The following is a 27,996-nucleotide window of genomic DNA, read 5'->3' as shown; positions in this document are numbered from 1 at the left end:
GTGGCTTTTCACGCGCAGCGCGCGCCCCCGAATGTTATACAGGAGAAATGCGCGTTCGCGCTCACGATCCGTTTGATGCACGCTCGTTCCGCACTCGCATCCACAGGGGGGCCTTGACGACTCCTCTTCGACTGTCAAGAAAGCGCACCGTATAACGGCAGCCTTTGCTATCCAATAAACCTGTGTTTGATCTAAAGGCAAATACGAGCCCCCCTCCCGCCAAAGACTGAGCGAAGTCGACTGATTTGTGGACAGAAACGATGGCGGAATCGGGCAGCAGCGCGGCGGCGGTTGGAGCCGCGGGCTCGAATAGCAGCGCCGCCGGGACTGGAGGAGCCGTCGCACCCGGGGGAGCGAATGGAGCGGCGGGATCCAAGCCTGGCCTGGAGTCGGTGAAGGGACAAAATTTTGACGTTGGCCCCCGATACACCGATCTCCAGTACATCGGGGAGGGGGCCTATGGAATGGTCTGGTAAGCGGAAACTGCTCGTTTTTGCAGTCGCACACTTCGGTGGAGATACTGTTGGATCGGGGCGAGAATTAGTGGGCTAGTACTACTGACCAGCTCTTCGTAGTAAAGAAAAAAAGGGTGTTGATTAGCCGAAAACAAATAGCATTCCGCATTCCAATTTCATGGACAGAAAAGCAGATATAAGCGTTGTTTCGAAATCAACAGAATTAGTTTGGCTCAACAAGTTTTGTGCATATCCTTCCCAGAATATCAGGGCTAACAATAGATTTCGAGTAATGCATTGGATTAAATCCCATTTCTTCAACATTGGCTGTGTTTCAGAACACAACGAACTGCCTACATAAACACCTTTTCTTTCTTTTTTGCATCATAGGCACGTTTAAAATGTTCAAAAATCCTATCTAAGTAGGCACCTCACTTGGTTTAAAGGCACAATCAGTGTCTTGCTGCACGTTAATCTGTGTTATTGAGAACAGGGGTTTAGTTCAGACGTTGAATGTCCCTTGTCACTCTTGATTTTAGGAGTCTTTTTAGTTGTTTGTATACTGAATCTGCACGCTAGGGCTGTTAGCGCCACAGCTAGCAATCTGACATCTCACTCTGAGCTCGTAAAACAGGCGTGGTTACGATGCGGCCAAATGTGGATTAAGTGCTTTAGGAAATATTTTTGCGGTTTTGGTAAAAATGCATACCCACTATTTTTTAAATATAATGTCAACTGCTTATAATCTGTCATCAAATGATGGTAAACATTAAAATAGATAAGGTGCAGAATTCAGAGCTGAGCGCGTTGGTCTGCCCTCCATCCTCAAAATGACTGTCAAGTTTAGCAGGAGGATGTAAACAAACCCCCTGTAATAAAACATTAAGGCCTTCTATGGATATCTTTGGTTAGGGCCATCAGACTGCTGCGTAAGAAGAAGAAAAAATATATAGAATCTAGATACTTGGTATATTCCACAAATACAGTGCGCTTAAGTAGTTTTAAACACATCAAATGTATGGAAAATTGGATATTTTGGCCTGTGCAATCTCACAGTTTTTTATTTTTAAATTATATAAAAATGTTGTCATTTTTATGTGTTGATTTGATGCTCAATTTGGTAAACATTTAAAAAATCTAAATCTAAATTATGTCTTGTAATAAATGTATGTATGTATGTATATATATGTGTATATATATATATATATATATATATATATATATATATATATATATATATATATATATATATAAAAACCTTTAATTTAAAAAAATAATAAATGTTATTTATAAAACACACATAACAGAGGTTTAAACAATTTAGACATCTTATATAAAAATAAACGGCTCATATAATATTTAGTATGGCTTGAGGTTGACACAATTTTTTAAAATTAACCTCCATTTACTTTCAATTGTGCCACTAAATCAGTTGTTTTGTTTCTGACATTATTCCACATTCTATACAAGTTAAATATGTGCACAAGTTGATTTTTTTTTCTGAATTCTCTCTCCTCTCTTCCCGTCATCTCTTTTCCTGCCGCCTGCAGCTCAGCTTTTGATAATGTGAATAAGATCCGAGTGGCCATTAAGAAGATCAGTCCATTTGAACATCAGACCTACTGCCAGCGCACCCTGAGGGAGATCAAAATCCTCCTGCGGTTCCGTCATGAGAACATCATAGGCATCAATGACATCCTGAGAGCTCGCCGCATCGACTTTATGAGGGATGTGTATCCTTAAACACGTACATAAACTGTCTCACAATGCATTAGGCCAAATTGTATCTTGAACATAGTGTGTATATCTCATTGTTATATTGGGCGTTATGTTGTAGTTCTTTAACTGCGTTTCAGCTATATCGTACAGGACCTGATGGAGACCGATCTTTACAAATTGCTGAAGACACAGCAACTCAGCAACGACCATATCTGCTACTTTCTGTACCAGATCCTGCGAGGGCTGAAATACATTCACTCTGCCAATGTCCTGCACAGAGACCTGAAGCCTTCAAACCTTCTCATCAACACCACTTGTGACCTCAAGGTCAGAACAGCCAAACAAACCAAACATAAAACTCTTAAAGGGATACTTCACCGATTAGCATTAAGCTTTGTATCAGTAGAAACCCGGTAGTATTTTCGAATGACCGTGCTTCCCTCCCTCATGTTCCCCTGAGACGAGAGATTTCTGTATTGTGTGTCTGAAAAAAAACCTCAGATGATGCAAAAATCGTCATTTTGCGTCATCAGAGGCTTTTTTGGCCAGAGGCTAGAGACTACAGCCAGTAGTAGGAGCCATAGACTGTAAAAAAAATATGGACGACGCCCCTTCGCTCTCTTCCATTGGTGAGAAGTGAAGCCGCCAGTGTCCCGATATGGTGCTGACATCTTGGGGTTTGAGTCTGCGCAGTAGCGATCTCGGGACCAGACCTGCGCAGTAGTGAGCACGAGCAGGAAGTAAAGCCGCGAAATCAAGGCCCCGCCCTCACTCTCGGTGTGAAATAATTAATTATAGAAAATTAGATAGTAAATTTAAAGCTCCAATCTCCTCAGTCTTCCGAAGATCCCGAAAAAAAGTCTGTTGGTGCTTCAGTGACCACTTCACTCAGAGAACCTGTCAATCACAGCTGTCAATCATGACGTCACACCACCGTTTTTATAGCATCAAATAACTAACTAAAAACAAGCTTATTTTAAAAACAAACACTTGAATTTACATCAGCGTTATAAAAACTACAGTAAATGACAGAAACCACCTTCGGAAAAAAGATATTTGAAGTGTAATTTAATTGTTTAGTTGGTCTCATGTCCCGTTGAATAACACGGGGAGGCGGGGTTTATGACCTATACTAGGACCAGTCACCGGGGGGCGATCACACTTTTCAGGGCGTGTGCAGCACGCTTGGTAGGAGCTCGTTCCGCATGTTTTCAGCCCGCCCATCAGTTTCGAGTCAACTAGTAGCCTAGTTGTATCATTTCTTCCGATACTGCCCTCTGTAACAGGTAGGCGTGGCTTGGGAGTGGTTGGTAGGGCAGCGAAGCAAGTGCATTCTGGGAATTGTTGTCTTTCATCCACATGAGCCAAAAATAGATTTTCTGGCTTTTCTCAGTCTAGAAGGCACCAACTTCTAAAATAATTTCACATTTCTACTACATAAATTACCCAATTTAAATGCACATTAATCTTTCCAGCGGTGAAATATCCCTTTAATATAAGAAGTAGTGTTTAGTAAACAATTGGTAATAACACAGCAGCTTTGAACCTGACATTAAAAATTAAATGAATATAAAACTAATGTGATTTTAATGAGTGGAAATTTTTTCATAATAGATCTATTTTGGTGAAGATATTTTTGAGGAACGCAGGACCAAATTTAGTAATATAGTTCTTGTGCTTTGTTTAATCTGAAGGCAATGGTCCTAATGCAGCTAAATATAGAAGTTAGGGTCTTTTTTTAAGCAAAATTGCTTGTTGGAGGGTTGTATAGAGGACAATTATATTTCCTCACCCATAGATCTGTGACTTTGGCCTGGCACGGATAGCCGATCCAGAACATGACCACACTGGATTCCTCACAGAGTATGTGGCTACTCGCTGGTACCGTGCCCCTGAGATCATGCTCAACTCCAAGGTTTGTGCATGTGTGTTTGTCTTTAGCATTTAAGATCTGAACTGGATGCATAATTTGACATGATCTCTTTATCTTTCAGGGCTACACCATGTCCATTGATATATGGTCTGTGGGTTGCATCCTGGCTGAGATGTTGTCCAACAGACCCATCTTCCCTGGAAAGCACTATCTGGACCAGCTCAACCACATACTGGGTAAGAACATGAGTCTAATGCTAAATGGAATTTCCTCTTTTTCCGACTTCTCTTTTATTTTCAAATCTGCACTACCTGAAGCATAACATATAAAAAGGAACTTTGATGATCTGCATGTTAGTAAGGAGTGACGCACTGTATCAGTGAGGGCAGGAAACACCCTGAAGAGAATAGACTATCGGCTTCTGAACAGTGTGCAATGTTGTCAGCTAACTTCCCTGGGCTTAGGTTCAGAAATAACATAGAAGTGCACTAGTACACTATTGTTTGAAGGTTTTGGGTCAGGGAGATTTTAATTAATACTTTTATTAAATCACTCATTTAATTGATCAAAAGTTTTTTCAAATTTTCTATTCATCATATAATCCTGTAAAAAAATGATCATGGTTTCCACAAAAATATGAAGCAGCACAACCGTTTTCAACATTGATACCAAGCAATCATTGAGCAACAGATTAGCATGAAGACTGAAGTAATGATGCTGAAAATTCAGCTTTGAAATCACAGGAATAAATTACATTTTATGTTAAGACCGTATACTAAAGCAGTAGATCTGTGGATCTTTTTGACATGAAATCTATTTTAGTATGCATTTAGTAAAATTGTATTTTATATTAAAATAAAATATAATATTATATTTTATTACTGTGTTTAAGTGGCAACCCAGCACAGTACCAAAATTATTTATTGTATGAAAGTAAGCAAAAATGTCTTTAATCAATCATTAAAATGTATTATTATTAATATAATTAATATAAATAATAATTTACATTTGCAAGTGAACTCACATTTAGCTTCTTCTTTGCATTTAGTTTTGTTTAACTATATTTGGTTTAAGAATCTTCTAACAAGATAGATTTTGAATGCCAAAATACTGTTTTCAGAAGAATTTTCTACTCCCTTTTAAAAACTGAAAAGCTTAACCAGGCACAATGTTAGTTAAACATTTTACTAGCATTTTAGCATTGCCATTTTATTTTTTTTATTCAGCATCATGTTCTTCCTTGCTGTCCGTTTTACACAAGCAAACCCAAGGAGATTGTAGAAACAATGATTTTCAGTTGATGACCACTGTATTGTTATTTGACTTATATGGGCATGCAAACATTTTAGCTCGTTCATTATGTGTCAATTTTCCTGCCCCATCAACCAGGTATTTTGGGCTCCCCCTCTCAAGATGATCTAAACTGCATCATCAACATGAAGGCCAGGAACTACCTCCAGTCTTTACCCCAGAAACCGAAAATCCCATGGACCAAGCTGTTCCCCAAAGCAGACAACAAAGGTAAGTTCAAGCATTAGGATCTTTAGGAATGTTTAGTGAATGGACTAACTAAATGGTGTTTTGTTTTTATTCAAAAAATGGCAAAAGTTCTCTGTGATTGGTAGGGTTAGTGCCAGAGGTGGACAGTAACAAAGTACATTTACTTGAGTACTGTACTTAAGTATACTTTTTGAGTATCTGTACTTTACTTGAGTACAAATATTGTACTTTTTACTCCACTACGTTTCTGTAAAGGTCCTTGAGTAGAAAGTAGTAACGTCAGTCAGGGGATGATTTTGGTTTGGAAATGAAAGTCGAGTTGACGTCAAAACCCGACGTCAGATTTACGTCAGAACCCGACGTCGGACAGACGTTGGATTTTGGTTGGAAATGAAAGTCGGGTTGACGTCAAAGCCAAAAAACTAAGCCAAGGGCACTATTTGAGGGAACAGCCATTTGTGTGTCCGAAACCATTGTAGACGTTATTGAGTGACTTATTCAATCTCATATTCAATCCCACTACTGGAACTGTGTTCTAGAAATAAATGTGATATTGATATGAGGGTATGCAGGCATAGATTCAGAGGCATACGGTACTGTAAGTATTACATTCAACAATGCAACAATAATAAAACAATGCATTGACATTTACTTTTTACTTTTGATACTTAAGTACTTTTAAAAACGAGTACTTCTGTACTTTTACTTAAGTGAGAATCGGTCTTTACAACTTTTACTTGTAACGGAGTAATATTTGACCAGTAGTATCTGTACTTTCACTCAAGTAAGGAAGTTGTGTACTTTGTCCACCTCTGGTTAGTGCAACACTGTGTTTTCAGCAGACGCGAGTGGCGTGATGTGACGAATCTAAAGAGAACCCATTATATTCAGTAATGCTGTCTACTTTGGATGTGGTGCAGACACGACAAATTCCCAACAGTAAACTGATGTCCCATTCCATTTCTGTTTTACTTCAAGCGCTCGCGCTTCTTCTGACACAAAGAATAAATGGATTCGCAACGGTCGCGTCTAGTGTAGACAGCTGCCAGTTTTTGCGGCGCGATTCAACACGACAACTGTCACATCTGTTGCAGACACAGTGTAAGGGGATAGGGTATACAGTTTATGCAGTATAAAAACCATTACGTCTATGGAGAGTCCCTGTAAACCTCATATACAAGTGTGTGTGCATGTGGGAGTACTGAACAAATGTGGGTGTCAACGAATGGTCTTTTGATGGTCTGGCTGCCTTGTGCAAGTAGGTTTAATGAAACATTGGCTGGAAAGACTAAAAAAGAAGAATGAACTACTGTGTTTGTACGTGTACATCCTGGTATGCCTTTTCTCTGTGACTATCGGTGTGTGTTTTGTTAGCTGTGCATGATTTATAGGCTGTATAGTAGTACTAATGAATTAGTTCTTTTGTAATCATAGATTTAACATAGTAGTGTGGAACTTCTTTATGTACTTCTACCTTTGCGTTTCAGCTCTGGATTTATTGGACCGCATGCTAACCTTTAACCCCATCAAACGTATAACCGTGGAGGAAGCACTGGCCCACCCCTACCTGGAGCAGTACTATGACCCCTCTGATGAGGTATCTCTCTTTCCGCTCTCCAGCTTCATCCATTTCACTCCCCTTCAATCTGTCATCTGTACAATCCCATATCTGTTAGCTAAGCCTAACAGCATTTCATATTGTTTGCAAATTTAGCCGGTGGCTGAGGAGCCCTTCACTTTCAACATGGAGCTGGACGACCTTCCTAAAGAGAAGCTGAAAGAGCTCATCTTTGAGGAGACGGCACGCTTCCAGGCCAACTACCAGGGCTCTTGAGAGGGACAGGTACAAAAACGCAAACGCATGACAAAAAATCTACATGTTTAATATATTTATATATGCTAGCATTTTAAGGCATGCAAGAAAGAAATTACAGTTTTCAAGAAAAGTGACTAAAATAAGTTTAGAGGAAGTCAAATGCCATGAGCAATTAAAGACATAGTTCACCCAAAAATTAATTGATGACAGTTTTACTCGCCTTCATATATGACTTTGTTTCTTCCATGAAACACAAAAACAAGATATTAATCTAAAAAAAATATTTAAGCTGTACTTTTCCAGAAAAGTTGACCAGAGGTTGTCAAACTGCAAAAAGGCAACAAAAAAACACACCATTATGACTCACATTTGTGCAAGATCTTTGAATGGTTATTCTCAAATTGAATTTGTGCATGTGCATATTATTTGGCATATTGGTATTGGCAATGCGTCTCAATGTACATGTACAAATGAGATTTGAAAACTGCTGCTGTCTATTCTTGGGTGAACTATTCCTTCAACATTTTTTTGTAATATTTAAAAATGTTTTATTTTTTTTATTTTTTTATTTTTTTTACAAAAACCTTAATCATAATTATTTGGTCTGTTTAGTATATTAACATGCATGTATCAAGAATTCTTTTGAAAGTTATATAATTTCAAATGACCTTTTAATGAAAGTAATTTTTATATTCTCCTTAAATTGAGTAATTGCTTTCATTAAAAGATAATTTGAAATGATATAACCTTCAAAAGAATTCTCCATACATGTATGTTAATATACTAAACAGACCATTTTTTGAGTTTGTTAAAAAAATAATGGAAGGTATTTAAATAATTTAATTTATTTATTTTAACTCAAAGAATTAACCATGTTTAAACCTGTTGATGTCCACTGATGGTCAGTAATCCTTTTTTGCAGCCATCATTGAGAATAATGGAGCAGCGTGGAGTCTCAGATAAAGATAACTCCAGACATCCTGCGAAAACATATACATGCATATATACATTTAAAAAAGAAAAAAAAACAAGATAAAAAGAGGAAAAGTGTACATTTGAAAACTTCAGCTTTGTTTTATCTGTCCATCTCTCTTTCTTGCTGGGAAGCTGTGCGCTAGTTTGGGCTTCTAACATCTTATCATAACGCCATTAATGGGGGCCGTCAGACTTTCTATTCTCTTTGCATACCGCACACAGCTCCTGCTCTCTGAAACAATTGCATCTTTCACCCTTTCTATCAGTACCCTGCTTCTCTCTGTATCCGTCTCTTTCTCTTTATGTCTCTCTCGAAGGGTGTCTCTTTACTGGTCTGTGCTGTTCTGGGTGTTTTTTTGTTTTTCATTCCAACAGAGATGGAGAGAGAGAGAACGAGAATCTCTACGATGGGCACTGACTGATGTGTGTGTGTATATATAAGTGGTTTTGAGTTTCATTGGAGTATTGTAAGTTGGCGATCTGTATGTACACTGTAATTTGAACGTTAAGATCAGTTACAAATCGTGTTTTGTAATGTTGGGAATTTATATTTGAATATCTTTTGAAATATAAAGTCAATGCTTGTGTTTCTTTTCTTTTTTAATTCATTCAAAAACAAATGATGTTACATTTAATAACGAGCTTAGACTTTTATTTTGTTTTCTGTTGTGAGAAAAAGAGGTCTTGTTTCGACTCTTGAGAAATATATTGCGTAAAAGAGAAACGTCGACAGGCAGGTTGAACGGAGGAAAGAGCAAGATGGAATAGGATCATCTGCTGTAAAATATCATGTTCTACTGTTGAGAACTGAGACTATTTCTTGCCAATGTTCTTGGGAAAATTAAGCCATCAGTATCATCTTTTCTTTTTTTTTTAATGTTGGCTTCCTTTCCCTCCTTCTCTTCTCCTCCTCTCGCTCGTCTGTTCATTTCATGGAGGTTCTGTGGCTTCTGTGCAGACCTTCATCGTGTGTTTTTTTTATTTTTTTTTATGGGGGGTTGATACTGATTTCTTTGTGAATAACAATAGTTGTCATTGGTTACCATGTCCATGGCTACTGTTGCCATGATTCCTTTCTGATAAGTCACACATAGTTCCCCACATTCTGGCTTTGTTAGTCGCAGATATCGGTCCCTTACTCTTTCTTTCGCATCATCCTTGTTCTCTTTTGTTTTGCTTTTCTTCACTTGTCCTGAAGTGATTGAGGAATCATAGCCAAGCTTAACACTTTCAGAGCCATAGCACATTTTTTCCTCATTCCCTCCCTGTGATGTCAGAACTTTTCAAAGGGCTTTTCCACAGGGCTTGCTGACCTCATGCCTCTCCTGCCTGTGATTGGCTCATCTAGTCTCAAACTGACTTACTCTGCATGCATTGCATCTAAGACGTAACAACCTGCCTTTATTACATGTTTTCAGTGGAGAAAAAAAAAGAGCTGTTTTTAAAGAAACCGTCATTGCTTTTGGCCAGTCGTGGATGAGGAAAGCATGTTCAAGTGGGAAGAGTTAAAATGGCACAGTGTGTAGCTGTTTTTGTATAAATACAGGGTGTGATTTGCATAAATTAATCCCCCCCCCCCCCCCCCGTGTAAAACCCCATTGAGACGAGCCCCAACTGCAGAGGGAATTCACACCGCACGTCAATCACGTGACATTTTTCAATCGGTGCACCTGCACTTTGTGTCTCCTGACCAAACGTTTCGTTTCGTTTCAGTTTTTAGTGCAATTTTATTGTTATATCTATTCCTGTGACAAAAGGTTCCTTGTTTTCTCTGTTTTCTTTCTATGCTTTAGTCTTTCTTAATCCACCACTTGTTAGGGTAAAATCTAATGTAACAGGCAATGACGGTTGGTCGCGTTCCATGTCTGTGTCTGTACGTCTGTCTTTTCCAACCAGAAGCTGCTCTTCTCTGCTTCCTTATGAGGAGGGGAGATCATCCCGCTCTGTGATCTGAGGGAAACATTCATTACCAAGAAAAAGATTATTTATATTACTGTATTGTCAATGGCAATGATATGCTTATTGTGAATGGGACCATGGGGACTGTCAACAGTCTTACACGCGCGCGCGCACACACACACACACACACACGTATTTCTCACATATAAACCTGCACGCATACAGTATATGATTTCAAAAGCCTGCAAATGAGGCAGATATCATAATGTTCTTTTAATGGCTGTTATTATGATTATTGCTGGTGTTATATTGGTGGTCTTTTTTATTTTAAAAACTGAAAAGGGATTTAAAAACTTTTGTCCTTTTTAAAGTATGTTTTGCTTTTCTTTCATTTTGTTCGCTTTGGGTGTGAAAAATAATTGGCTGTTCACTCTTTCTGGAGTCTATTTTTTCCCTGAATCTTATAAGGAATTATTTTAAAAGATGATTAAACAATATGGGTAGATTGTCAAGAGAAATGAGCTATGGATGGTTATAGTCTATGTATATGCTTATGGGTATAATAAATTAAACAATTAACAAAAACAGAATTATATACATATATTAAATAAAATTCCTGATACTGTAAGTCCTTGTGTTGTGTTTTTATTTAATTTATTTTTTTAAGAATAAATAAAACCTCCACTTACCTTTTTAAATAATCATATCTGTAGCATATATTAACATCACATCTTTTGAATTTAAAATATATTTGCAAATGAGTGAATTCACAAATTCTCCTTTAATTCAGGTATTTTAGTTTTTTGATTATATTTTTAAACCTAATTGTGCATATGTCAAAAAAACAACTGCTCAGCTCATTCACTTATGGCAAAAATAATAACAAATTTAATTGAGCTCAATTTCTTTTTTTTTATTGCCACTCAAATATAGATCATTATCTTTTCTCTGCATTAGTGTATTAACAATGCATTTATGACCTTGCTTCCAGTTTAAAAGGAATAGTTTAGAAGGTCTGTTCCAAAGTGTATTGTGAATAAATTGCAATCTGAAAGCCAATTATTTGCCTTTAGCCATATTTAGTCATGATGGAAGAAGTTATCTGGTTCTCTGTCAAGGGAGTGGCATAGCAATCAAAAGCTACTTAATTTTCCTTAGCTATGGAAAAATAAAGTATGGATCATGTGCATGTCAAGTTTAAACCGAGCAAAGGTTATTGGAAGTATGATGTGTATGATTTGTGGATAATGAATGGACTAATATTTGTCTTGTTTTCTGGGAGCTCTTTTACCTTTTTCTTCTTTCACGTATGCCAAGTTGCCAGTCCAGTTGGACCACTCCTCAGCTTTCGACAACATGTTCCAGCATGGTTCGAGAATTCAGCTCCGAGGCGTTCTGCTCTTCAAGACAGATCAAGCTGTTTGGGTTGAGGGTGTGCTTTTCTAGTACCACTGGTTCAAATGCAAAACTGTGACCTAATACATTGATTCATTGCCATTTTTATATGAGACTGAGCTGAATCAATGCTGTTACAAATTAGGAATGGATTATTAGTGTCCATCTCAGCCTCACTTCCCATCTGTCTCTGCCTCCCTTTATTTGTTCAGTAACAGTCTCTCAGCAACTCTATACAAAACCAGAACAATAGAAAACAAAAATGTTCTGCTGACAGGCAGAACCAATAGAGTGTATATTACTGTGAGTTTGCATCCCACCGTAAGCCGTTGTTAAACACTGAAATGTGTGAAAACGTGAATACTGACCAAACATCAAATCGTGTCCTCCACTACCTTCTACCAACTGTTGCAATGATAGAAGCAACAGAAGCCCCTTGTGCTTTTCATCCCCATTTTGTTGTTTCTCCCTTCAAATGTGGCCTAATTTGCTCTAGTGAGAACATGTATATGTTTACTACTAAACAAAAACGGGACAAAAGCACGCACATCACTGACAAAAATGCTCAAGTTGGGCGCTTGACAAAAGAAATAATAGGTCATGTGATCCTTAATTAATCACCTGTTAGTATAAAGGCTTGTTGGTTTAAATTTTTAATTGTCTGATGAAGAGCCAGCGTGTTCAAAACATCACCTGTGTCAGAGACCTTATTACATTTTTGGAATGGAGCTTTGGTGTTCCAACTTTTTTCCTGCTTTTTATGTTTACTACTATAAAGTCATGAAGCACAGATAAAGTGTAAGCAGAATAATATGTGCTGGGATTCCACTTGCCACATGCACTCAAAAAGACGAGCAAACCGCATTCCTAAACACTCATACCCCATTTAGTCACAAAAAAAGGAGGAGGGAATTAGGAGTCACAAAGAACTAACTACCAATGACTGACTGATTACTGCAAACAGAAACCTAGAAAGAAAGATTTCACATGTAGGTCTGTTTCTCTGCTGCGGTTGCATTGATATTAGTAGGAGTGAAGGGAAAAAGGAGGGGCCTTTACATTGCTGTGTAGTTTTGCTTTGCTTTGGGGCACATTGGGCAACATTTCTTGCAAAGTAATATGATAGGTAGGCAAGGTATAGGAATTCAAAACAGGAGTGGCTGAGAAACTAGTAAACTAGCAGTGAGAGATACAAGGGAAAAAAAGGAAAGGAAAGATAAGGACAGTCATATTGACATACGCATTGAAGACAGGTGCTTGTGGGAGTTGCCGTGTTCTTGGATCAGATACACCAGGATATCTCAATTAAGGAGTTGAAGGAGCAAATAGTCCTGGTAAGTTTTTCTTTTTTTTCTTTTTTTTTTGTGGATAATTAAGGGTCCATTATTTATGGGAGAAACAGAGAAAAAGTAGATGGTTAATTTGTTTTGGGGGTTTTTGTATTTATATATATATATATATATATATATATATATATATATATATACGCAATAGACACATACATAAAAATATTTATTTGACACTTTTGCTTTAATGAGTAGCCTATATGTAATACTTACCCCTGGTTTCACCGACAAAAGGCTTAAGGCTAGCCCCAGACTAAAATGCATGTTTGAGCTGTTTTAACTGAAAGCAATTTAAAATATAATAAGTTGATAAATAACTTAAAATATGTCAGTTCTATTGTTTTGTCTCAAGATGCACACCAGTAATGTTTTTTTAAAGGGCACATTTATAAAATCCTTGAACTAAGGCCTAATCCTGGCCTAATTTAAGCCCTGTCTGTGAAACAAGGCCTGAATATAATAACATTTATTTAATGTTATTATTGTGTAATATTCACATTTTGAATGAACAAATTAAAATAAAACTTTCCTTCAAAGATCAGATCAGATCATCTTTCCATTTCCCGTGGGAATCATGGCGAGCTACCTGTACTACCTGCTGCCGGCGGTAGGGGGCTACGCTCTCACTTCACTGTACTTTCTGAAGAACCCTCATATTCTGCACAGGAGGAAGCAGACAGCCTTCTACTGCACCCACATCTCTCATAGGGGAGGTACAGTACCTGATCCGAGTCAGTGACCACCTCGTGGCCTTGGGATACTTGCCTTCGCGTTTAAGATTTAAGCCACATTCAACCTAATTAATTGTAAAAATGCTGCAGTTGACTAATTCAATTTTCGTTAAAAATGAACCAAAATTGTTGCTCTATGCTAGCCTAGCTCTATGCATGTCACGGCCAAATTCCTTCAAGGATAGATGGCATATCATAAAACTTCTGTTAGAGAAATCTTGTCATAAAACTGTCAGTGAAAGGCATTAGATAATTCTGTGTTTGTGACTGTGGTTGTGAATGTTTTCCTCATGGGGTTTGAATATAAAGTGCTAGTTAATATGTGACTGACTGAGTGATTAACTCTTTGAGGAATTTTTATGTTTGTGTGTGTATGAGAGTCGGTCCACAGCTTCTGACCTCCTGTTTGTTCTCTGTCCTCAGGCTGTGGTGAAAGGATTGAGAACACTATGGAGGCCTTTACACAGTGAGTGGGAAGCCTATGCCTCAAAGCTTTCGGACTGAACAGTAGATCAGTATCAGCTTCTTTTAAGTCCTTACTTATATTTGTATGACTGGTCAGTCCTTCTAATGCTTGTCTTTTCACAATCCTTTTGTGCCTGCTATACAGACTGTGTGATTTCTGCAACCATATAAGATCATTACAAATCACACTGTATGACATGGATCTAATGGTGCGTTCATGTCATGTCGTAAAGATCGTATTTAAGAGTTGAACGCACATGAACGCCACAATGTTGGAAATACGAGTGGGAAGCTCGGGATTTCCAATCTTTCCGAGTTGGGGCGTGTCAGTATAAGAAACATGGTGGAATACCACCATACTTTAAAGTAGCCTATATTATGCAGTGATATTGTCAGGCTTTAATATCTACACACGAAGTAAGCTAATTGCCTGCACGAAATATGACAGCATTATAACAATATATTATGTAACGTCAAATTAATTAAAAACATAAAAAAGCAAAACACACCCAAAGCAAACATAACTGATGACCATGCTAAATTTCTGACACTGTCAGAAAATTATTGCAGGCTATCTTTGGTCGCAAGGCCGTGACAATGGCCATCTTTGAACCTCTCTCACTGTACGACGTAGGACCACCGTGTCTGGGACATCCCAAAATCATACAATGTGTACTTATGTCTCTATTTACTCATCATTATGTTTTTCCAAACATGTATGATTTTATTAGAACATGCTCCAAAATGATAAAAATTGCCTCAAAACAAGTATAATAAAATGCTTATGATTATTATTTCTTTTTTTTTTCCATTAAATGTCAATTCTTCTAAAGCAGTGTTTTCTCAACCAGGGGGCCCAATAAGTCTTAAAATTATTTAAATGTAGTTATATTAGCAGCATAATCTTAAATAAAATGCTATTGTATGATTTTTTTAGTTTATTTATTTAATTAAAACAGAAGTAACAGAGGCACATATCAGCTTAGATAGGAGGGCCTTTGATTATCAAATCTTGGATAAAAGGATGGGCCTTGGAGATCAACTGGTCTACATTCATATGATTGCTTTTTGTGAGGAACAGAATAAAATATAAAAAAAGTCATTATTCACTGAAAACATCTGCCCTGACTGTTGATTAAAATTCCTCTCTGTTTGCCTCTCAGTGCTGTTGAAGTGGGCACAGAGATGCTGGAGTTGGACTGTCATTTGACTAAAGATGGTCATGTGATTGTGTCACATGATGAGAACCTCCTGAGGCAGACTGGGCAAGATGTCACTGTCTCCTCCTTAAACCTGGAGGTCAGAGGTCAACATTAACATTTTCTCCTGAAATGCTTTTACAAATAATTCTCTAATATTTCATATTACATGTTTCAGCATGATGCTGAAAATTCAGCTTTGACGTCACAGGAATAAATTGCATTTTAAAATATATCCAAAATTCTTTAAACTAATAATATTTCACAATATTACTAGTTTACTGTATTTTTGATCAAATCAATGCAGCCTTGTGAGAATAATATACTTCTTTCAAAAACATTAAAAATCATTAAGAAATTTTGAACGATAGTGTATTGTTACACGTTCTCTGCTTTGCGTACCTTGTGTTTCTGTTTTTTTGGACTTTTAGGTTGTATTCTGCCCGGGTCTTTTCTTGTTTCCTGTTCCTGCTTGTAGTCAGTTTGTAGTTTTCTTGTTGATTAGTTGATTGTTCCAAGGTGTGTCTTGTTTGCCAATTACCCCATGTGTATATAAACCCCAGTGTTTCCTGTGTTCTTGGTTGGGTCTTGTCCAGTGTTGGATGTTTTTTTTTTTTTTTGGTGTCCTCAGTTCTGCTCCTTGTGGTTCCTGCTCCTTGTGGTTCCTGGTTTCTGTTCCTTGTGCTTTGATTGTTGTTTGTTTAATAAACTGCATTTGGATCCTACCCTCCCTCGTCTCTGAGTTCTCACCAGTGTTGCATGTATAAAAACTTAACTTTTTGGTTAAGATGTTTTCTGTTTTCATATTTCTTTTCAGGAGTTGCCACCTTATAAAGAGACACTCGAGGTCACCTTCAATACAGGTTTGTTTTTTAGCAATGAAATTGCCAACATATATTAATATATTTATTAATGCATAATGATTCTACTCTTATTAATTCCCCTTGTACAGGCCACTTCAGCACTGGATCTGATAGAAACTTTGCATTATTAGAGGATGTTTTCTGCAAATTTCCTCATACAGCTGTGAACATCGAAGTGAAAGAAAATAACCCCATGCTGATTGAGAAGGCAAGATCATCATTATTGACTTACCTGAGGCACATTATGGCCCCTAATATTTTTCTTTCCTAATTTTTCAGACATATTTAAGTACATCTATTTACTAAGCCTCCCTATTTTCTTTTTTCCCCAATAACATTAGGTTTTATACACTGTCTCTTTCAGATTTCTGATCTTGTGAAAAAATACAACAGAGAAGGCATCTCAGTTTGGGCCTCTGTTGAGTCCTCCATCATGAGAAATTGTCGCAAAACAGTGCGTGTGCATTTATGTCCCTCTCTACCTGTTTTGTTTCAGTAATAAATAGTTTTCATACTTTGCTCTTAACTACTGTACATCTTTGTCTCCTCTTTTGTCAATGGCAGAACTCCTCTATGCCCTACATGTTCACTGTAAATCGAGGTTTACTGCTGCTCCTGCTGTACTACACTGGTCTTCTGCCATTTGTTCCCCTCGGAGAAAGTTTCCTGCAGTTCTACTTGCCACAACTCTTCAACAGGTCTGTATACACTAACAATTTCCATACTATGTGTGCTTGGTACTCACACAGATGCATATTCACTGAGCTCTTTCCTACAGAAAATATATACCTGATATGTGGATTTTGAGAAGCAGTCTGGTCATCTTTTTCATTGAAAGGTAACATCTTAGTAGTGGTGTCAAAAATAAACCTACAAATTAAATTTTGTTTGAAATGATTTTGTGCTCTACATATTTTTGTGACAGACTGACATTGAGAAAAGGGATGTTCAAGCACCTCAGAGACCGAGGAATTCAGGTTTGTGGCCATGCCATATCATGTCCTGTTTTGTAATATTAAGAAACCACATAGTGTATTGAGTAACTTGTGTTTTCGGTGAGAAACTGTCTGGTTGCATAAACTGCTTAGACTAGTCTTACAAGCTAGTCATCATTTAAAAAAAAAAAAAAAAAAAAGACTCTTAACAGTGGCTGTGTTTATGCAATTTGCCACTGGTCTCAAATTGTGAGTACCTACATGCTTCAAAATTAAAAAAACAGCATGTTTTTCTTTGTTTTTCTTTAGATTCATCTCTTTGTTTGCAATGAGGAACAGGATATCGAGGCTGCATTTGCCGCAGGAGCAACTGGTGTCATGTCTGACTATCCCACCCTGTTATCAAACTATATTCAGTGCAAACAAGCCACATGATCAAATGCACTGAGTGTACCTTTGTCTAGACAAACACTGTAAAAACGCAGTTTGCAAGACAAGTTTATTTTAATGCCACTATTACATTATCAACACTTTATCATTTAATCTTTTTGGGACAATTTGTGTGACTATAAACACATTAAAATAAATGGAACTCATATTCTACGGTTGAACTGTTTAAGGGTGTTTTCTTTGGTCCTTACATTATTATTCCACCATGTCCATTGCATGTTTATTATGGTTTTCAGTCAGTCACTTAGCGCCTCCCTGCTCATGTTTGCAAACAAACGTTATTCGACTTTTGTGAGAGACCGTGCAAAGTCCATCCAGCTGTGACAACACAGAATCAGTCGACATCAAAGCCTGCCCTGTCTTTTATCAAATGTAAAATCTTATTTACATCTAAAAAATACATTCGTTTTTGGAGAAACATTGTATGTCATACAAAACGTCGGCCGAGGTTCATGAATGCTATTTTCAAATCGTCTACATCACTCATTAATTATTGAACAACCAGGGGACACAAAAATCGCCACTTCCAAAAAAGCGATAAGATTAAGATAACCAAAACACGAGGACTTTGTTGTTTTGACTGGTTGAAACGTTAACGCAACTGTATCGTTCAGGTGACTTCAAACGCACGGGAAGAGCGCATCTGATTGGCTGACCTATATTCGGGACGTCTCTGTCTGGATTTTGATTGGTCGACGGCGGTTTGTTTTGCGCCATATGACGTATAAGACACTTCCTCAAAAAATACAGTAAACAAATCTACGGATTATATTCGGCTGCGACATATTCTGCACGGTGGCTTGTTTGAGTTTTGGAAATACGAGGCTTTCAGTTAATACCACACGGTTTGCCCATTAGAGCAGGTCGACAGGAGGGACACAAAGGAGGGAATTGTAGGAAAAGCGCAGCGTGCCGCACGGTTGTTTGGTTGAGTGCGCTCAAAGTGAGCTCAGTGAATGATCAGGCTTCATGTCGTTGAGTTGAGCACGCTTCTCTTCTGGTGACAATACTGCGAACAGCGTTTGTCTTGAAGAAATCATTCATATATAGGTGGGTCCTTTTTTATTGTTGCGTAGCATTTCAAATGGAGCGAGCATGTTAGAAAGGTTCTAATGTAAGACGGCTCCACTCATGGGTTGAGAACCTGAATAATATGCTGAAATTATGAAGCGACTATATTACTTGAATATGTTTATGAGGTTAGTTTGAAACGTTAATTTAGCGGGCATCTAGCCGCACGAGTTAGCGAGATTTCCTAGAAATGATTGGAAGTCCGAATTAATTCCATGTTTCGGTTCTTTCGAACGGGTTCGTTTCAAAAAACGATTCGGTTCTTTTAAGTGTGTCGTTATTATGCAATAGAGTTGTCCCCCATCCCGACGCGTCTTTCCCCAGCTTCTTTTACATTTGGCCTTTATATGTTATTTTAATTTCGTGTCTTTGGATATTATTTTTATTATTATTATTATTATTATTTCAGTGGTGATTCATCTAATCACATGTTATTTAGTACCTAATTAATTTAGCCTACATTTACATTGTGAATGGTAATTTCAAATTGAATTTACGTTTAAATAAGAGTTTTGGCACATTTTAGTATAATGTATAATTTTAGTATAATGCTCTCTCTAATATAATGCAATATTATGGATTGACACAAAGTGAAGTGAATTAGTTTACAGTAAGCTTTATTTGTAATATTGGCTCACTGAATATTAACATTTTGTTTTTTCGAATCGGTTTTGCACACCGGTTCAACCAAATCGTTGAAAGCACCCGACTCATATGAACGATTCGTTCGCGACTCGTGCATCGTTATTTTCCAGCTGCACTGTGGGCCAAGCTGTAGCACTTAAGTCCATAAAAACCGAAACTAAAATCGTAAGCATGTCTGTGGAGATTTAGTAACTTTGTAAAGATTTTTTAAAGACAAAATTGTATCTAAAACTGTATTATTACTGCATGCCATAGTTATCCATTGCCTCTCACTGCTGTTTACCCTCGTGCCTGGCGGGCCATATATGGGGTAACTACAGTGTGGGCAGCCAAGCAAAGTAGGTCATGTGGATGTTTCCTTTTTCCTGGTATATCTCTGAATAAGGATATGAGATGATATTAAAATGCTTTTCAATTGCCTAAACAAAAAATTGCTGTAAATGTCATATCCAGCATGCATTAAAAAAAATCAATCTCAGAGCATTTAGTCTGCTTTGATGTTCACAACATTACTGGTTTATGTCAGTGCCATGCTTCCTAACTACGCAAGACTATTTGGCAACCTCGCCCTGAAATGTTTTGGCAGTAAAAGCTGTTTTGTAGCATTTGCCTTCGAGTTTTCATGGTTCGATTCAGATGAGAAGGGTCAGCAGGATTTTTGATATAGGTATGATCTGACATTGTTTTTTGTTTGTGTGTGTTTTTCAAAGACATGGTGAAGCAGACCAAGGCCAAAACTTTCCAGGCCTACCTGGACTCCTGTCACCGTCGCTACAGCTGCGTCCACTGCCGTGCACACCTGGCTAACCATGATGACCTCATTTCAAAGGTGAGAGTTACTTTGTGTGACTTTTGTGGCACATTTACTGCTCGATTTGTGAATTGTGATGCTGTTTGCGTTAGACTCGCATGTTTGTGTATTTTCAGTCATTTCAAGGCAGTCAAGGACGTGCCTACCTGTTCAATTCTGTGTGAGTATCACTTCTGGGAAAAAAAAATCTCAGAAATTAGATCACATCTTGATAGAGGAAATATTTTGTTTAACTGCCATTTTGTGATTTCAGGGTGAACGTGGGCTGTGGTCCAGCAGAGGAAAGGCTGCTGCTGACCGGTCTTCATGCTGTGGCTGATATTTACTGTGAGAATTGCCATACCACACTGGGCTGGAAATATGTGAGTATGTATTATGTTTTAGAGAAAATGAAGTAGGACACATGCCTAAATTACTTATCATTACTCTACAGTCTGATCACAATTTCTGTTTTTGTGCTCTTTCTCCCTTCCTCTACAGGAGCAGGCATTTGAGTTAAGTCAGAAGTACAAGGAGGGGAAGTTTATTATTGAATTATCTCACATGATTAAGGATAATGGCTGGGACTGAAGCCTTCAGCCTTTGCTTTAACTTGCTGTCACCACTTGCAATGACATGAGATATGCTTTCTTTTATATATATCTTGGGTGATTTGGTTTGTGTGTGTGTGTTTGGAGGTGTGCTTGTGTGCAAGCCAGGCTTAGGAGAAACTGTGCTAAAATTCTTAATCAACCACTTCAATTCAGTTAAAAAAAATTCTTGATTTTCTGTTGGGATTTTGACATAAGCCCTCAAATTCTCCCTATTAAGTGCAATTCATGAGGTTTAGGCAAAGTGTGATCAAAATGCCAAGATCCAATGACTTTTTATTCAATTAATTTTTACTTTAAAGAACGAGGTCTTTGTGAACGAGGTAGTGTGAGTGAAATTATTTTACTGTGTGTGTGTGGCTTAGAGAGGATTATGTGCAATATGAGTGTGTGTGTGTATGAGAGATTTTGCATAAAGGATGATTCATGCCTCCAAATTCAGTCATTTCGGTTGAATTCATCTTTTAATTTACCAAGTCACTGAGGAATCCCAACAAATGAACATCTGCTCATAAGTGTGTTTGTGTGAGCTAGCTTCAGGCTTATTGGCTGAAGAATAGAGATGGTCCACAGTTGACTGATATTCTTTAGACACTTCACTTACAGCTTATAAGATGTAATTCATCTTTATGTTCGTCTTGTTTCGTGCATTTTTGTCAATGAGAATGTTGAGTATAATCTAACATTTGAGGAGCATGTACAGAGACATTGATCTGATCATGCTAGAGCAGACATGCCATGTAAATGTGTTTATGATTGTGTAGCAAAGTATTTCTTTGAATGCTAAACCATTAATGTATATTATATTAACCTGAATTCTTTACATTAAAGTATGGGGTATAAATGAAAACTTTTGTCATGTTTTTTTAAACTTTATTATTTTTCACCTCCATTGAAATTAGGTTTGGAGATTTTATCATTTTTAACATTACAGAGCATTAAAAGTAGTGTGCAGTGATCACAAGTATGATGGACCTTTTACTATATATATATATATATATATATATATATATATATATATATATATATATATATATATATATATATATATAATTAACATGGCAACTTCATACAACAGTTGTAATAAAATAAGTTTCTCAACTTATTTAATGGCATTCTTCACAAGCTTCTAAGTAGAAATAGTCCAGTGATTTTAAGCCAAAATGGGGGTCAACCTTGAACAAATTGCAACAGAAGCAAACTCAACTGATTTTGTATCCTCAATATGTCCTGAGTAAGGGAAAAAAAGCCCAGAAGAATCCCATTAGGGGAAAACTTCAAAAAAGACCCAATTTCGTGGGACTGTTTCTGGGGGACGAGTCTGAGGGAAGAACAGGAGACAGTGGTAAGGAGAATGCAGAAGACAAAAGGTAGGCAAAATAAAAAGTGAATCCCCAGAAACAGTTCCACGGACCCAGGCCCAAACCCCATCTCTGCATTAATAATTAATAAAGGCTGGTTTCTAAAGTACTTCTTCCTGCCTCTAAGTATTAATACTCATGGGTAGCCTAAATGGGTTCCATTCAGACCTTAAAATGAAGCATTTTACTGTTATATGTCAACAAGATTCAACAAGACATTTTCACCTGGCTATACCCAATGTTTAGATCTGTTGTGGTATTTATACAAATTAGCACACGTAATTAGATTATGCACCGTTTGTCCATGTTAACAAACAATTTAAAAAAAAAAAACTTGTAGGCCTAATACATTTTTTGTTTGTCTTGATGCAAGTAATCAACACAGTCATTTTCATGGTGATATCTAAAGGTTAAAATTTTTACCCTATTCACGTAAGAAAAATAATGAATAGGCGTATAAATAGGCTATATTTGGGTCTTTTTCGAAACTTTCCCCTAATGGGATTCTTCGGGGCTTTTTTTTCCTTACTCAGGACATATTGAGGATACAAAATCAGTTGAGTTTGCCTCTGTTGCAATTTGTTCAACCTTTTTTCATAAAATGACTGGACTAAAAGGGCACAACTCCTAAATGATTAATCGTTACATAATGGTCTACAGACGACGTGATTCATAAATAGTATAGGGCGGAAACTAGAAATCGCCTTTGTCAGAAACGGCGCGAGCGAAACGGAATAAAGACTACAACCTCCATAATGCTCTGCGAAATCTGGTGAGTCGCGGTGACGTGGCCACAGTTACCCATCAGACCGGGGCGATTTGAACTTCATTTGGATGTGAGTAAAATTTTATGTCGTTTCTTACATTTCATACAATTTTTACCAGTCAATTTTACTTCGTACACGCTAAAACACGCTGCTTTATTACAGCCCATAATTGTACATCACTATGTCCGGGAAAATCAAAAGCAGGAGTGCTGCAAATGCTGACTCCATATCTGCCAGTGTGTCCTGCGACGAGCGCATCTTACGGGACTGCCATCAGATGTACATCGAACCGGATAGCGGTTAGAGAAAAAACACATCCCTTTATAAACGACTACTTTCTCATTCATTTATTTGGTTTAGTAAGGTGTTCAGAAATTAGATCTGTCTCCAGGCGTGGATTAGAGGTGCTAACGGTAGCCGGATAGCTAAAACGCCTGTTGGTTTGACATTTATTCACTTTAGTGTGCCAAAAAAAAAAAAAGTCACCTGTTTGCATTCATTACCCTGTAATCCAATAAAGTTTTCTTCTGATATTAAATGTTAGTTTACCCAAAAATGAAACTGTCACTTAAAATTCAGTCTCTGAACCTGGATTCAAAATCAATGACACTTTCTTTTCCAGTCCAGTTTGTCTAACCACTAATTCCCTTGTCCTGTTAGGACTCATAACAATCGCTCAAACTGTTGGGGTGACCTTGCTGCCTCCCCGAAAAAAGATAACTGTGATGTTGATGGGGAACCACTCAGCTGGAAAGAGTAGCTTTATCAATTGGTAGGCTAATATACATGCATTACAACCATGTACTCAGATTAGTGTGTGTGTGTGTGTGAGAGTAACCCATGATTTTTTCAAGCAGTAACCCATGATTTTATTGCTTTTGCAGGTACGTGGAGGAGCATATACAAAGGACAGGGGTCGCTATAGAGACACAGGGCTTCAGCTTTGTTACCAGTGGGCGAAAGAGGGAGTCGCTCACTGTAAGTTTGATCCTCTCATACATTTTTCATGAAAGTTTTGTGTGGTGTGGTTTGAGCATGAAAATGGCACCACTGATATAAATGTATTTCAAATTTTATTGTATAACAGCTGTTGTTTGGTTTTAGGGAAATGCAACACTCCATCTCTATCCGCACTTCAAACCACTGCAAGACTTTAAAGGTTTGTTGTTGAATTTTGGAAAGTGTATTAAAAGCAGGGCTAAACGCATTTAGGTTTACATTGCAAATGTGCATGAATTTGTGTCTAAAATGCAACTTTCTCTCAATTTCAGGGGTGTCAGAATACCTCGGCACTGAGATTTGCACTTCACGACAGAAACGTTTCAGCTTGGTGACGTTTGTTGATAGTCCTGGTCTGGTGGATGGAGATATGAAGTACCCCTTTGATGTGGACCAAGCTATTCTGTGGCTCGGTGTGTGTTTGTCTTTAGTTGTTTGTGTGTTTAGGAGTTGACATTGTTTTAATGTTTTTTATTTTTATTGCATGTCTATATGTTTAGCATTCTAAATGTATGTTTATGATCCTAATATAATTATGTCTCTGTATTACGATTCTACCTGTCTACATCAGGTGAGCTCTGTGACCTGATCCTGGTCTTCTTTGACCCAATGGGACAGGCTTTATGCAAGCGCACACTCAGCATTGTAGAGAAACTGAATGAGAAGCAAGGGGACCGTCTCCGTTTTTATCTCAGCAAAGCTGATGAGGCTGGAGGAGAGTCTGATCGACAAGTAAACTGCTCTTATACACACTCGTCTTCACTGTTATGTTTTATTTTGCATGTACACTACCGTTCAAAGCCATTCTCTTCTGCTCACCAATGCTCATATTTTTATTTGAATGTATTTTAAAATATTAATATCTTTTAAAAATAAACAGTTTATTCCTGTGACGGCAAAGCTGAAAGTCTGATTCTAGTCTAGACACTGAATAAACAGTGTTTATTTGAAATAGAAATCTTTTGTAGAATTATAAATGTATTTCCCATCAATTTAAAAGGTCCTTACGAAATAAGCTAATTTAATTGTTTTTTTATTTTTTTATTCTTACTGACAACAAACTTTTAAAGGTTTTAAAGGTTGCATGTGACTGTTTTAAGTAAAATAGTTTTTGTTTGACTGCTTGATAATGGCACATTGATGGCTGTGTTATTGGTTATTTCAGAGAGTTATGATGCAGATTGTGCAGGAGCTTTGCAAGCGTCCAGGACTTAACAAGTGTGGCTTTGACATGCCCACAATCTACGTTCCCAACCCTAACAAGGTATAAATATTTCAGCTCCTCACCATTTTATGTGGCAACCGCTTATTTTGTAATATTAATGTATCTTTCCTCACTGCCTCCATCATCAGCCCAGCCGATGTGTCAATCAGATTGAGGAGGTGTGTCGGACTATAGAAAAGACCATAAATCAGACTGTGCAGAACACACTTAACTCGTTGGAGAAGGACTGTAACCTTATCACTGAGGCCATCACTGAGACACTTGATAATGACAGGTAGTGCATTCTTAGATGGGCATTTGCCTATACAATTGCAAATGCTTGCTATTACAGTTGCAATTGTGTGTTTTACTCCCTATAGGCACTGCAGTATAGAGAACCGTCGAGCACGTTTTAAGGGTTGCTTGTTGGGCATGCTGGGTTTCACTGTGCCCCTGCTGCTGCTCGTCGCCCTGGTGCTTGGCAGCCTCTCCAGAGAAATACTGGAGCTCATGCTGGGTGATAAAGGCACAGAGGCACTCTCACTATATGTGGTTAGTATGTATATGCATTCATGTGTGCATGTGTTTGTGATTCTCTGTAGATACTGATGTAAGTGTGGGTTTGTGTGTTCAGGCCCCTGCAGTGAAGGTGTTTGAGTCCCTGTCAGTGGAAGTGCAGCTGTACAGTTGTGCTGGACTGGTTCTGTTGTCCTTCATCTTTCTCCTCCTTGCACGCTTCTCTTTCAGGTGAAAAAAGCAGATTATAAACTTAAGCACTATTCGGATGGTAATTGTTTCTCATGTGAATATCTGTAAAAAATAAATTTGCATGGCACCTCAGTGATAAAACTCATGCGTTCGGTTGGCGATTTATTTTATGATTGTCTGCTGTAAATAGAATGCCATTTGTTTTGAATAATATGAATAAATTAATATTTAATGAAATGATAAGAAAATAATATTCTAGGGTGGTTTTGCTCACACACTGCCAACACACATTTATGTTCAAACACCATGTAAAAGTGAATTTTGCATAATAGGTGCCCTTTAATGTAGCCTAGGCCTATATAATTGTATATAATACATTTTATTGCTGTAATGGCCCATTTCAAATGTTTGTGCTTTTTTCCATCTTTGGAAGGTGGAGCGGTGATGAAATACTGTTCTTGTAAATAATTCCCAGCATTTCAGTAATAGAAGTATACATATTTAGAATGCATACAAATTACAGTGAAGCGCAACAGATATCGTACGGTGCTCCGCAGTGGTCAAAACCACTCTTTACCTCTTGTAAACTCAAGAGATGTAGATTCGGACAGCAATTCAATTACCACATGACCTTGGTGTTTGCCAAAAAACAGTAGGTAATTCGGCCGGGGATGTTTATGCGGGTGGTGGGAGAAAAACACTGACATTCTGGATTCGGACAGCAATAAAATCACTGACTAGCCCCTGTAAATGTTGAAAATACCTTATGTCCTCATGAGAAACAATTACTGCCCAAATAGGGCTTTATACATGCAGACACTTGTAGTTTAAAGGGATAAATGGCAATTTACTCACCCTCATTCTTAAGTTTATCTTTTTCTGTGGTGCACATAATAAGGAGATATTTACCAGAATGTTTACAGTCAAGCTGTGTATTTATTGTGTCTGTGTTCTTTTTCTCTTCATTGTACTTTTAGGACTAAACCAACACTCTCTGGGAAACAAAAGAGACAGCTTCAGGAAAAACTGGAGTATGTCCAGGAGGTGGTCAAGACCAAAAAGGTATAGTGTGCATTTGTATTGCTGACGCATCTAAAGACGGCTACAGTGATGACTGACTCATCTGATGATTTCCCTGTGTGTTTTTGCAGAAAAAGCTTTATGAGGAGTACCTGCGTCAGAGTGTGGGTGATCAGGACATGAACTGAGAGGGATTCTACACTTCAAGGATCTCGATGGGAAGAACACAGCACCCAGCAGTACCACTAAACTGCATCTAATCATTCCTCTAACGTAGTTGACATGGATGAGCTATTTTATGGGCGCTTAGTTACACATTACTGCTCCTGTAAGCTCTGTCTTCCAGCATTAAATAATGATGGAGCTGTGGACCAATACTATGTTTTATTTTTTATCTCAATGCAATACAATTGTACTGTAAAGGTTAATTGAAGGGCCACGTTATGAGATTGGACCTAATGCTCTGAAATATCCTATTGTTGTGTATTAGCATTTTTAAAGTCATCCTCCTCTTCTCTGCCTTGTACCTAAAATACTCCGTGTATTGTATGGTAAATTACCACAGTGACTGAAGAATGAGGAGCCCTTCATATATGGCATGAGATTCTAATGACTCCTGGTATTTATTCACATCATTATAAATTTTAATAGAAATATTGAAGCTGGCCTTTGCATACCATGGTTTCCTACATTTGTATGTCAACTTATTGCTGTTGTGATAATAAAATATAATAAATGTATGTGTATTGTATTGGTTTTAATTGGCATTCAGGAACTTTCAAAGCATGGACTTGAAAGATTCCTAACTAGGTCAAAGTCAATATCCAAATCCTCCCTGGAATCTGTTGCATTAGTGTGAAAAATCATTTTGTTTTGCTGTAATTTGTATATTTTAGATATTATGAAATCAGAATCTAATGTTAAAAAACAAAATCATGTGACCATTATTGTCCTCTATATGTATAAAGAGTCTGTAATCGACAACCGGCGGTGTCTACAAAAAGTGTTTTTGTATTTTTTTTCCACTCGTTTTTGTCATTGAATTGACAAAACAATGCGTTAAAAAAAAAGACATTAAACGTCATTACTTTGCATATATTTTCAACGAAGACCGCATGGGATCTCTTGGATCGTCCACATCCTCTCTGGATCCGACTCATAATCTAGTGAGCTGCCTACCTAGACAGCATCACAGCCAG

The 27,996-nt window shown here is 37.6% G+C and overlaps 4 protein-coding genes across 5 annotated transcripts; all 4 read left to right on the top strand.

The window, feature by feature from the left end:
• Window positions 1–10: 10 nt before the first annotated feature.
• mapk3 (mitogen-activated protein kinase 3) lies at window positions 11–10,865 on the top strand. Its single transcript, XM_084122891.1, has 9 exons — window positions 11–472; window positions 2,006–2,188; window positions 2,312–2,501; window positions 3,973–4,089; window positions 4,169–4,283; window positions 5,437–5,568; window positions 7,035–7,144; window positions 7,262–7,390; window positions 8,286–10,865. Exons 1-8 carry the CDS (start codon window positions 261–263, stop codon window positions 7,379–7,381), a joined length of 1,179 nt encoding a protein of 392 aa, XP_083979017.1. The 5' UTR covers window positions 11–260; the 3' UTR covers window positions 7,382–7,390; window positions 8,286–10,865.
• Window positions 10,866–12,581: 1,716 nt separating this feature from the next.
• On the top strand, window positions 12,582–17,787 carry gdpd3a (glycerophosphodiester phosphodiesterase domain containing 3a). 2 transcript variants are annotated; one of them, XM_084123567.1, is made up of 11 exons: window positions 12,582–12,966; window positions 13,521–13,691; window positions 14,133–14,175; window positions 15,338–15,473; window positions 16,191–16,236; window positions 16,326–16,444; window positions 16,601–16,690; window positions 16,801–16,934; window positions 17,015–17,074; window positions 17,162–17,213; window positions 17,481–17,779. In XM_084123567.1, exons 2-11 carry the CDS (start codon window positions 13,553–13,555, stop codon window positions 17,604–17,606), a joined length of 945 nt encoding a protein of 314 aa, XP_083979693.1. In that variant the 5' UTR covers window positions 12,582–12,966; window positions 13,521–13,552; the 3' UTR covers window positions 17,607–17,779. The 2 variants fall into 2 exon arrangements, with proteins under 2 accessions (XP_083979693.1, XP_083979692.1); XM_084123566.1 differs by having other exon boundaries at window positions 12,589–12,966; window positions 13,516–13,691; window positions 17,481–17,787.
• A 534-nt stretch (window positions 17,788–18,321) lies between these two features.
• ypel3 (yippee-like 3) lies at window positions 18,322–21,588 on the top strand. Its single transcript, XM_084125562.1, has 5 exons — window positions 18,322–18,671; window positions 20,048–20,166; window positions 20,265–20,308; window positions 20,402–20,510; window positions 20,629–21,588. Exons 2-5 carry the CDS (start codon window positions 20,050–20,052, stop codon window positions 20,716–20,718), a joined length of 360 nt encoding a protein of 119 aa, XP_083981688.1. The 5' UTR covers window positions 18,322–18,671; window positions 20,048–20,049; the 3' UTR covers window positions 20,719–21,588.
• Window positions 21,589–22,819: 1,231 nt separating this feature from the next.
• Window positions 22,820–27,537, top strand: LOC311093905 (uncharacterized protein). The gene is made up of 13 exons (XM_084131543.1): window positions 22,820–22,935; window positions 23,029–23,165; window positions 23,527–23,638; window positions 23,751–23,844; window positions 23,971–24,025; window positions 24,138–24,278; window positions 24,437–24,597; window positions 25,031–25,129; window positions 25,219–25,364; window positions 25,450–25,621; window positions 25,704–25,816; window positions 26,755–26,839; window positions 26,929–27,537. The coding sequence occupies exons 2-13, from the start codon at window positions 23,048–23,050 to the stop codon at window positions 26,983–26,985; spliced, it is 1,353 nt and encodes a 450-aa protein (XP_083987669.1). The 5' UTR covers window positions 22,820–22,935; window positions 23,029–23,047; the 3' UTR covers window positions 26,986–27,537.
• The last annotated feature ends 459 nt before the right edge of the window (window positions 27,538–27,996 follow it).

Source organism: Abramis brama, assembly GCF_963993115.1.
Source record: "Abramis brama genome assembly, chromosome: 1".
NCBI classification, from domain to species: Eukaryota; Metazoa; Chordata; class Actinopteri; order Cypriniformes; family Leuciscidae; genus Abramis; species Abramis brama.
The sequence above is the reverse complement of the archived record's forward strand: the minus strand, read 5'-3'. Positions and strand labels throughout refer to the sequence as shown.

What these genes read in the sequence shown, in the direction of transcription:
- mapk3 (XM_084122891.1), top strand. Translation starts at nt 261, where the DNA reads ATGGCGGAATCGGGCAGCAGCGCGGCGGCGGTTGGAGCCGCGGGCTCG. An exon ending in ATCGACTTTATGAGGGATGT is followed by an intron (nt 2,189 to 2,311) that starts GTATCCTTAAAC and finishes ACTGCGTTTCAG; the next exon opens with CTATATCGTACAGGACCTGA. An exon ending in CCAGCTCAACCACATACTGG is followed by an intron (nt 4,284 to 5,436) that starts GTAAGAACATGA and finishes CCCATCAACCAG; the next exon opens with GTATTTTGGGCTCCCCCTCT.
- gdpd3a (XM_084123566.1), top strand. Translation starts at nt 13,553, where the DNA reads ATGGCGAGCTACCTGTACTACCTGCTGCCGGCGGTAGGGGGCTACGCT. An exon ending in CGAGGTCACCTTCAATACAG is followed by an intron (nt 16,237 to 16,325) that starts GTTTGTTTTTTA and finishes CCCCTTGTACAG; the next exon opens with GCCACTTCAGCACTGGATCT. An exon ending in TTGCCACAACTCTTCAACAG is followed by an intron (nt 16,935 to 17,014) that starts GTCTGTATACAC and finishes TCTTTCCTACAG; the next exon opens with AAAATATATACCTGATATGT.
- ypel3 (XM_084125562.1), top strand. Translation starts at nt 20,050, where the DNA reads ATGGTGAAGCAGACCAAGGCCAAAACTTTCCAGGCCTACCTGGACTCC. An exon ending in GCCTACCTGTTCAATTCTGT is followed by an intron (nt 20,309 to 20,401) that starts GTGAGTATCACT and finishes TTGTGATTTCAG; the next exon opens with GGTGAACGTGGGCTGTGGTC. An exon ending in CCACACTGGGCTGGAAATAT is followed by an intron (nt 20,511 to 20,628) that starts GTGAGTATGTAT and finishes CTTCCTCTACAG; the next exon opens with GAGCAGGCATTTGAGTTAAG.
- LOC311093905 (XM_084131543.1), top strand. Translation starts at nt 23,048, where the DNA reads ATGTCCGGGAAAATCAAAAGCAGGAGTGCTGCAAATGCTGACTCCATA. An exon ending in AAGAGTAGCTTTATCAATTG is followed by an intron (nt 23,639 to 23,750) that starts GTAGGCTAATAT and finishes TTGCTTTTGCAG; the next exon opens with GTACGTGGAGGAGCATATAC. An exon ending in CCAAGCTATTCTGTGGCTCG is followed by an intron (nt 24,279 to 24,436) that starts GTGTGTGTTTGT and finishes TGTCTACATCAG; the next exon opens with GTGAGCTCTGTGACCTGATC.